This window comes from Mycetomoellerius zeteki, unplaced genomic scaffold (genome assembly GCF_001594055.1).
Source record: "Mycetomoellerius zeteki isolate Tzet28-1 unplaced genomic scaffold, Tzet1.0 scaffold135, whole genome shotgun sequence".
In the NCBI taxonomy this organism is placed as follows: Eukaryota; Metazoa; Arthropoda; class Insecta; order Hymenoptera; family Formicidae; genus Mycetomoellerius; species Mycetomoellerius zeteki.
Genome location: NW_017256287.1, coordinates 1,465,909 through 1,475,058, shown reverse-complemented (window position 1 = coordinate 1,475,058; position 9,150 = coordinate 1,465,909). Strand labels below are relative to the sequence as shown.

At 34.3% G+C, this 9,150-nt stretch overlaps 4 protein-coding genes across 9 annotated transcripts in view; 3 read left to right on the top strand and 1 right to left on the bottom strand.

Annotated features, from left to right (window-relative positions):
* The window catches only part of Grasp65 (Golgi reassembly-stacking protein 2), a 4,200-nt gene extending 3,928 nt beyond the window's left edge, over positions 1-272 (top strand). Inside the window, exon 7 of the mRNA XM_018461971.1 lies at positions 1-272. This exon is cut by the window's left edge and continues 285 nt beyond it. Within this exon, the coding sequence (XP_018317473.1) occupies positions 1-122 (122 nt within the window). The 3' untranslated portion in view covers positions 123-272.
* A 521-nt stretch (positions 273-793) lies between these two features.
* Positions 794-1,703, bottom strand: NP15.6 (NADH dehydrogenase [ubiquinone] 1 beta subcomplex subunit NP15.6). The gene has a single exon (XM_018462043.1). The coding sequence runs from the start codon at positions 1,422-1,424 to the stop codon at positions 987-989; it is 438 nt and encodes a 145-aa protein (XP_018317545.1). The 5' UTR covers positions 1,425-1,703; the 3' UTR covers positions 794-986.
* A 662-nt stretch (positions 1,704-2,365) lies between these two features.
* LOC108731624 (probable kinetochore protein nuf2) lies at positions 2,366-5,760 on the top strand. 5 transcript variants are annotated; one of them, XM_018462031.1, is made up of 10 exons: positions 2,366-2,445; positions 2,645-2,696; positions 2,899-3,067; positions 3,209-3,350; positions 3,849-4,057; positions 4,143-4,289; positions 4,660-4,895; positions 4,987-5,169; positions 5,304-5,466; positions 5,629-5,760. In XM_018462031.1, exons 3-10 carry the CDS (start codon positions 2,912-2,914, stop codon positions 5,659-5,661), a joined length of 1,269 nt encoding a protein of 422 aa, XP_018317533.1. In that variant the 5' UTR covers positions 2,366-2,445; positions 2,645-2,696; positions 2,899-2,911; the 3' UTR covers positions 5,662-5,760. The 5 variants fall into 5 exon arrangements, with proteins under 5 accessions (XP_018317533.1, XP_018317532.1, XP_018317531.1 ...); XM_018462030.1 differs by having other exon boundaries at positions 2,381-2,445; positions 2,633-2,696; XM_018462032.1 differs by having other exon boundaries at positions 2,389-2,405.
* A 712-nt stretch (positions 5,761-6,472) lies between these two features.
* The window catches only part of Acn (apoptotic chromatin condensation inducer acinus), a 5,494-nt gene continuing 2,816 nt past the window's right edge, over positions 6,473-9,150 (top strand). Inside the window, exons 1-4 of one of the 2 annotated variants that reach the window (XM_018462142.1) lie at positions 6,473-6,658; positions 7,323-8,709; positions 8,897-8,981; positions 9,071-9,150. The exon at positions 9,071-9,150 is cut by the window's right edge and continues 34 nt beyond it. In XM_018462142.1, coding sequence (XP_018317644.1) covers positions 7,325-8,709; positions 8,897-8,981; positions 9,071-9,150 — 1,550 coding nt within the window. In that variant the 5' untranslated portion in view covers positions 6,473-6,658; positions 7,323-7,324. Of the gene's footprint in view, positions 6,659-6,807; positions 6,927-7,322; positions 8,710-8,896; positions 8,982-9,070 lie in introns of those variants that run through there. The other variant, XM_018462141.1, reaches the window with a different exon arrangement.

The window sequence follows — 9,150 nt, the reverse complement described above, 5'->3', positions numbered from 1 at the left end:
CCGCCTCTCTCCCACAAGACACTTCCTTTTATCCATCTGTTCTTCAACAGCAAAATCAATTACCACCCAATATCAACACTACCGTTGCTCCGACAATGACATTGCCAACGTCCACACAGTAAGGAACTTTTAAAAATAAATAGAAGATATAATTTTCACTTTAATAAAGTATACTATTAAGCATATTAGTTAAATAAAATCGAATCTTTTGTCTGTTCTAAACTGTGAGAGACAAGACAAAATGAGCTAGTAAGACTAAGAATGGTATTTATAATTACTTCTTAGGACGGAATCCATAGACGTTGCTCAAGATTCAAGATGGTCTTAAGCTAGTGCATAAACTAATCAGAGAGCCGTATTAGCATCTTAAGATGTTGCTTGAGATTAAGACTATGGATTCCATTCTTAGTGAACGTTTTTTTATTTATATGTATGCATATAAATAAAATATACAAATATATATTAATATACATTTGAATGTATATACATATATATATGTACATAAACTTATTGTTCACCAAAGAAAGATTATAAATGCCTTCCTAAGTTTTATTTCTTTCCATAAATATGGAGAATGTGATGTGCATAATACATTTTTAATATGTACTAAAGAGAATAATAATGTAATGTTGTATATAAATAAAATAATCGCAAAATCCTAATTATACTATATTGCATCTAATTATATTATATTGCATAAAAAATTGTCATATTAATTTTCTGTGTATTATCTATAATTTTAATTAAACAATTAATACATGTATTAATTAATTACAATATATACACTTCTATATCCAGAACATTTTGTTTTAAGGACTGCAAAACTATGAGTTTAGTCTTTCTCCAAATTGATAAAGAATTTCAATCTACACAAAAGCAGTGTTTATTACATGTTATCTTAAATTAATATAACAAGTACTGGATGGATATAGATAGGCAGTAATAACACTCAAAAGTTTAATTGTTCTCAGTGTTGTCAAAACACTTTAAATAATAATCTCTGTATCACCTAGCTCTTCGTCAGTCGGCAGTATTATCTTTGAAGGATCAATATAATTGGGACTAATGGGAGGAAGTCCATGCTCCTCTCTATAACGGAGTTGCAGGTAAGCTTCTCGTTGTGCCCAGTCCTTGCCTCTGACATCAGGTAAATAGGCCATGACAGTGCATCCAATTACAAGGACTATGGTTACACAGACAAACATGGTCTGGTGCAGGGCATGAGTATCTTCCACTTCGCTCTTTTGACTGAAGCCGTAACTCACCCACTTCCTCTTGATAGACTTTGTTTCTTCCTTGGGCTCATCGTGACGGCTCGGTGTCGTCGCTATTCTACGATATATCGTTGTCTCCTTGGACGACATTAGAGTTAAGCCTCGGCGCAAACTCTGCATACAATTCATGCGGAATAACGCTGCCATCATTCAGCAAGTACTTTTGCGTTCTTCTGCTGTGCGATGATTGCCACGAGGAATTCCGTGAGTCTCAGTGTGGATCACGTTATATAAGTATCGGAGTGAACTGCGTGTACTGAATTGTACTGAATCCAGAGAGAAGGAAATTAGATAATATTCTTTCAAATATATTTGTGTAACTATACACTCGTCAACTAAAAGGTGGCAACATTTTCTTTTCGATGGGTTTCGGAATACAGTGCTCACCGAACGATATCCCGGATCTACAATAAAGTTCTAAGCCTTAAGTCATAAGAAATCGACGAATCTTAAGGTCCGTCTACAATACACGTAATGAGCTTGGTTTAAGAAGTAATGGCTGCGTTCAGCAGACTCAATAGTTTTGCAACCGTTTTATGATTCGCGCTGATTGGATTATACTTTTAGATTTAAAGGAATAGTCCTATCTCAGCGCAGAATCATAAAACGGTTGCAAAACTGTTGAGTCTGCTGAACGCAACCTTTGACGAATATCAAGCGTTAATTTTGATCATATGATTATGATTTTGACGCTGAAAATGAGCGTTGAGTGTCAGCATGAAAAGGTACCTATACGCAACTTTTTAAAACAAGCGTAACGGAAAGCGCGGATCGCCTCTGATTGGTTACATGATACGCGTTACGCGAAAAATATCAATCATGTAACCGCACCCTAAAGCCTGATTTATAATGGCCGTAACCGTTAACTTATGCCGAAGCCGGTAAAGTTCAACCATAGGATTTCAACGCTTTCGTTCATACTAATACGGCAAGTTAGTATGAACGAAAGCATTAAAATCCTATGGTTGAACTTTACCGGCACCGGCATAAGTCAACGGTTATGGCCATTATAAATCAGGCTTAAGGATAAGATGATACACGGGGGCACCCGGGTGAGGTTTCCGAACGCAACCCTAGATGAAAGTAGATTCAAATAATTTTAGAACGTTATGTGACACGAGACGTTATGAAGTAAGACGGTGCAGACCATTGCAAGGGTGATATTTCGTTTGTACGTTTTTGTCGTACGACAAATTTTTTCAAGCCTGTGATTGACTGCAAGACAGAGAGATCCGAGGACCTCTCTGTCCTGTACACTTTGCTGTACGACGAAAACGCACAAATGAAATAGCACCTCAAGACATCGCATTTCGCAATCGTCGTATTTTGATAAAATAGGAGTTAAAAAGATTTTGTAGTTTTTTTTTAAGTTACAGACAATTGCAGAAAACGTGAAAAAGGAGACTGAAAGAAAAAGATAACGTAAGTGAATCATACTTACATTTATTTCTCGAAGATATTTAGAAGTTTGAGACTGAAGGCAATTTCTTTTTAAATAAATTGCGCAAATATATTGAAATCGATAAAGAAAATATAGATGGTGTTTCTCGCGTTACTTTTATTATCTGTATATATTGATTATTTCGTAATCTTTTTTTCCTAAAATCAATCGATTTGTAAGCAGCTGATTGCTCATTATGGATGTGTCCATCGCAAAAATTCACCATACTTTATTGGATGCCGCATTACCATCGACTATTAAAGATCTTAAAAATCCAACGGAGGATTATGTTGTGAATTTGTTAACAACATTCTTAACACGTTTCGGCATCAATATGAGCTTGATTGATCAGGTAGGATTTCAAATTTGTTACATGTGTCAGTCGTTACTATACAGTATAAGTGTAATTGAATTGTGTGGAATTGTAACAAGATATTGATTTTTATTTTTATATATCTTTCTTATTAATATATTTTACAACAAAAATTTGCAGCCAATTCCAGAACAACTTGGAGCTATGATGTATTATGAAGATTCTGATGTTATAAATCTTATAAATTTATATGTAGTTGTGGCACAGATATCCAATAAGATATTTCTACATGATTTTTGTCTTACCGATATTACTAGTCCAGGTACAAATATCTTAATTTAGAATCTTTTATAAGCAATGACTGTACTATATTAATAGTACATTATTGCCAAGGATGGGAACTGTTATTTTGTTGTTATTATTACTTTCTACAATAATGGATTCGGCAATAATGTTGCAGTTTGTTTATGGCGGTAACGATAGTCAACTAAAAGTTAAGATTAAGAAAGTCATTTTTGAAAAGTAACTTGTCTTTATTATGTGTTATTTATTTGAAGAAATAACTCATTTGTAATGCATTGACTTGCTATTTTAACTCGTTACAAGTAATGTGCTACTTTTTTCAATAAACAACCTGTAATAATGACAATTTTTCAAAAATAACTTCTTTCTAACTTTAGCTTTTAGTTCATAAGTACTATCATAAAAAATTGAAATGTCATTATAAAATCATTATCATAAAAAAATAATGATAAAAGTAATGCCGTTGCTCATTATCAATCCCTGAATATTGCTCATGTTACAAAAACGAATTTTGTAGGACAAAAGCGACTAAGAAAGCAAGCAAAATTTTTATCTAACTTTGTATTGTATACAATGCATAAGCAGTCAGGATATAATGACAGAATGGATGAAATTCAGACTATATCTAAACTACTAGAAGATCTGAAGGAAAGAAAGACTCATGTTTCAGAATCTATTAATAATAAAGTTATGCATAAAGCAAAGCAATTATCCATGATAGAAAAGGTTAAAACATAGATAGTTATGAAGTATATATTAGATTTTAATTGATTTCTCAAGTCTGCAATAAAAATATTGAACATATTTTTAGTTAGAAAATGACATAGAACATATGCAGTCAATAACGGAGAAACTCAATAAGCAGGAGATGGAATTTGAAATAAGGAAAAACAATGTTGATAAAGAAAATCAGAAAGCTAAGGAACTTTGTGGTTCTGTTAAGACGACAGCGGGAAAGGTAAATATTTTTATTTGAATCTTGAGTTTTTAAAATAATTGTAACACTTCCCTGGCAGAAAAATTTTACGAAAAAGTACGTAGATTGACACCTTAGAAATAAGATCTTAGAAATTCTTAATTTTTCATAGATATTTGTAGTGGGATGTGTAAAGTGGCGTTGTTTATTCGAAAACCAAGTAATTCTTCACCCTAAAATAACGATATTGTATGTTTCACTACGAATATCTACGAAAAACTAAGAATTTCTAAAATCTTGTCTCAATCTATGTAATTTTTCTGTAATTTTTTCTTAACATTTTTTTCGCCAGGATTTCATATTTCCATATAATAAGATTAATAAATTTCATAATGCACACTATAATTTTCAGCTGTCCAAGATGATAACTGAAATACAGTCAGAAGTTGTACATTCACCAAAAGAGTATCGATCCCGTTTAGACGAAATTGAAAAGCAACATAAGTTAAAAGAAGAAGAACGTAGTACAATGCAAGAAGCTATTCAGGAAAAGAAACAGTCTATAAAACTAATTGGGGAAAAGTTAAATTTTGTTCAAAAAACAAGTGATGACTTTCGTATGTTAGCAGATACATATAAAGAGCAAAAGTATTTTTTCATTTATATTCTAAATTTTATATTTCCAAACAATTACTCTAATGAGGTATATATTATATTTTTCTAATAATTTCTAATATAGAAACAAGAAAACAAAAAGAAATAATGTTATAAAAGAAATTGATTCATTGAATAATATCTGGAGCGAATCAAAAACTAAATTAGCAATGCACAAAGATAAGATAGATATCGAAAAGAACGAATTACAAACATACAATGAGGAAGATATGGTTTTATTGTGCAATCTGTATAGCCAATTATTGAGGTAATATTATGTAAGTCTAAAATTAATTTTTTCTTTAATTAAAATATTTTTAAGATTAATTTTTGTTCATAATTTTTTAATTTTTTATACTTCGGTAAAAAAAATATTAAATTGAAATTCAATGATTTTTGTAGTGACAAAAAGATACAGAAAACTAAATTAGATAAAGCTCAAGATTGTTTGAATGAAAAATGTTTGGAAAAGAATAAATTACAAACAGACATTAAAAAAATAGAGGAAGAAACTAGAACTTTTATCAACAGTTGTCAAGAGAGTTATGATAATGAACTTGCTAATGTGAGTTACATTGGTGATTTTTATAGAAGTATTTACAATTACACATTATTAAATTATATTTTAAAGTATTATACTAACTATATACGACTTATTAAATTATAAATTAAATAATATATATATGTTTCTTATAATATAAACTACATTATATATAATCTATTTCAGGAATTTGAATTACGGAGAGCTTGGAAAGAATAATTATAAAAACAATTTGTATTGTTTTTGCTCTTACTTTCGATTACAATGTAAGATATATTAATATAAATTTTAGAGTAAATTTATGTATACAGCCCAGTAAACGCGATTATGTAACTGTTATATTGCTGTAATAAAACGGAATGTAACAGGTAATATAACGTGTTGATTACATGTAATGTATGTTAGTCGTAATTTCCCACTCACTGCAAATTACAGTTATATAAAACAAATATAACAATGTAATAAACATAACTGTTTATTACAGTTAAATGTTGAATATAACTGTTGCAGAAAAAATACAGAATAATTACATAACATGCTGAAATGTTATATAACTATAATATAAATAGTTATACATATTACCGTATAACTCTAATGTGGGGTCTACAATAGAAGTCGTAGTGGTCGTAGGGTCTTAAGTCGTAGGAAATTGACTAATCAGTCGAATATGAGAAGAATAATCAACTGTGATTGGTCAATTTTCTACGACTTAAGACTACGGCCGCTACGATTTCTATTGTAGACCCCGCATAAGGGTGCTATTACATGAGCGTGGAAACGCGAAAATGAGGAAACGCGTAACCAATCAGAAGCGATTCGCTGTTATGGTTTCACGTTTTACCGATTATTGATTGGTTGCGCGTTTCCGTGTTTCCGCTCATGTAATGGCACCCTTAGGCCACCATGATATAGTGACTTTATGCCCAGTGAATCGAATTCACAAAATCGACTTTTGCGATTCGATTCTTAAGTGCGAAAAAGGATCGATTCTCGATGTATTGAATTAGATTATTTGGCATCACTGTATCTTGTGTGTACATACGGTTTATAGTGTACGGTGGCTCCCGCACGAACGAACCAACGAACGAGGAAAACTGTCGAATATCGTTGTCGGGATTGCCGTTGCTTGTCGAGAATTCGTCATTAATGTCTTATTGAGACATTCGGCGAAACTAGGCATTTAATCGAATCTAAGGACGCAGCGCAGCTCAGTCGAGTGAGTAACCTTCGAGGTCATTTTCGCTGCAGCCGCAACCACAGTCATCGCTAAGGGTGATCCGCGCGCGAACTCGCGTTGATAACCACAAATCGGAGTGTGTTAAATCGATCGGTGAATTCGTCGGGGGGACTCGGCGGTAATTGATCGTGAGGTTGTGAGTGAGTAGCGATTTGCGGAAAGTCGACGGGACGGTGATCCATCGACCCGATCGTATTTCTCCGCCAATCGACATTAGAACTCGTTGCGCGAAATAAATATGGAGGCGGTATGTAGGAGTGTGTGTAGATATGTATGCATGTGTGTAGGTACGTGCGTACGTGTGCGTATGTTTGACGCTTTGACGGTGAAAAAACAAAACTTTACTTACCATGTGCAATGACATCCTATATTTAGCTTATAATAAGAAGTAATGAGTAACTGATAGATCATATATATACAATATATGTACACACGCTATATAACACACACACACACACACACACACACACACACACACACACACACACACACACACACCAAAATTATATACACATGTATATACATATTCTCTCTCTCTCTCTCTCTCTCTCTCTCTCTCTCTCTCTCTCATTCTTGGTTTAGTTAAATTATTTCTGTTAAATCATAGTTACATTATGTAATAGTTTTTTATGTTATTACTTAGGTATGAGACGTAAGAGTGAAAGAAACAAAACAAAGGGATCTCCAGAGAAGAAAATTGAGAAACCAACAAGGAAATCAACGCGTAGGCGTGGCAAGAGATCGCCTTCTACTTCATCTGAGCAAGACCCTCTTATCGAGGATGCGGCTAAAAGTGCCACTCAACTCCAGGAGATTGAAAAAGAGACAAGTGTGCAAACACGTCTGCAGAGCAAGGAAGTGGAGCAAGTTCCACACAAGCATGAGGAGAAGGTCTCTTCTAGTGATGTAAACATAAAGGTGGATTCACCCGAAGATGAGGACAATGGCGGTTCGGTGTGGAAAGTAGCTAGAGCAGATGCATCACCTGGTGAGATACAAAAGCTGAAATTATGCAGGCAGCGCAACACGTCAGAACCATCATCAGATACACCACCATTGAATAGGAAAAATGTCAAGTCAAGTAGCAAGTGGCAAGAAAGTGGTGAGGGAGTTGCAGAGGAGGCTGACTCGGCGGATGAGCAACTGGTTTCTTGTACAAGAACGCTCAGTAGCACTGAACAGCCGAACGATCCCTCCTCTTCATACCCAGGTCAGGACTCCAACGAAGAGGTAAGTGATAGCAAGGAGATCCTGCCTGAAACCACTTCAGCCAACTTGTTGTCTGACGATAAACCAAACATAGATCAGCATGGTGAATCAAATGAGGCAAATTGCACTGCCCAAGTAGTTGATATCGAACCTGGTAAGCCGGGTAGCATGACACCATCTCCAGTGCCGGCTCCTAGCGCGAACGGTGAGGAGACTGTCACCACTATCATCGTTAAGGAAGATAAACCTGTGGAAGACATCAGTGAAAAGCCAACGGAGACATTTGTCAAAGAGACTAGCGTGGAAAATGTTCGTAGAGATATGAATAGCGAAGATGAGGGGGAGGAGGAGGAGGAAGAGGAGGATAAAGCAAAAATGCATCGTCCGGTAGATTCGTCATCTGATTCAAATGACGAATCACGCTCTAAAAGAAGCAGAACAAGTAGTGATCGAACGTCGCCACGTGCGACTCGTAGAAAACATCGAAACAAATATAGAGATTCGTCTAATTCAGATACACCTGATTCTGAAGATGAACCTATTGACAGAAAGATCTCTGAATCTTATGTGGAGGAGGAAGAGGAGGAGCAAGAGAGAAAACCGAATACAGAATATTTACAAGAGAATGATAAACAGCAATCAATGTCGCCGGAAAGAACAAATTCTCATTCAAATAATGTAGAAAAAATAGAGATGGAACATAGTAAAACTGTTGAAGATAAATTGGATAAAGATACAACTGAAAAATTGGAACAATCTACACCGGCTATCACACAGGTGGTCGCTCACAAGCCTGTTAAAGTCAACTTGAAAAGATCATTGTAAGCATATATGTTCTTGTGGAATGTGTATCTTTTCTCGATAAAGTTTTATTTGTAAAAGAAATATAATAAATACGATATTGAAGGTTTTTAATGTACTATATTTGCAGAGTGACTCAGTTATTTTAAAATGTATAGTGAAGCAAAATATTAAGATCGAACTATAATTATGCTTTTATATTTTCAGCTCAACAAGAATATTATTTGAAAAGAATGAAATGAAAAGAGACGATGCTGATGCAAGCATCAATGAGTCCAGTAGTCAAAATAAGGTATAGTAATATATAATATTCTCTGCCAGAGTTAGAAGCATATTTATATTCTTTCATTTAGCATTATATTCGAATAATGTATATTTCAGGAAAACGGCAATGAACAAGAACCAAAATGTGTGCCGAGGAAACGTCGATGGGGGACCGCGCTTTCTACGGATACCGCGCC

Bases quoted from the DNA above. Each gene is read 5' to 3' on its own strand.
- NP15.6 (XM_018462043.1), bottom strand. From the start codon at position 1,424: ATGATGGCAGCGTTATTCCGCATGAATTGTATGCAGAGTTTGCGCCGA.
- LOC108731624 (XM_018462031.1), top strand. From the start codon at position 2,912: ATGGATGTGTCCATCGCAAAAATTCACCATACTTTATTGGATGCCGCA. The intron at 4,896-4,986 runs GTATTTTTTCAT...TTTCTAATATAG, and splicing joins GATACATATAAAGAGCAAAA to AAACAAGAAAACAAAAAGAA. The intron at 5,467-5,628 runs GTGAGTTACATT...AATCTATTTCAG, and splicing joins ATGATAATGAACTTGCTAAT to GAATTTGAATTACGGAGAGC.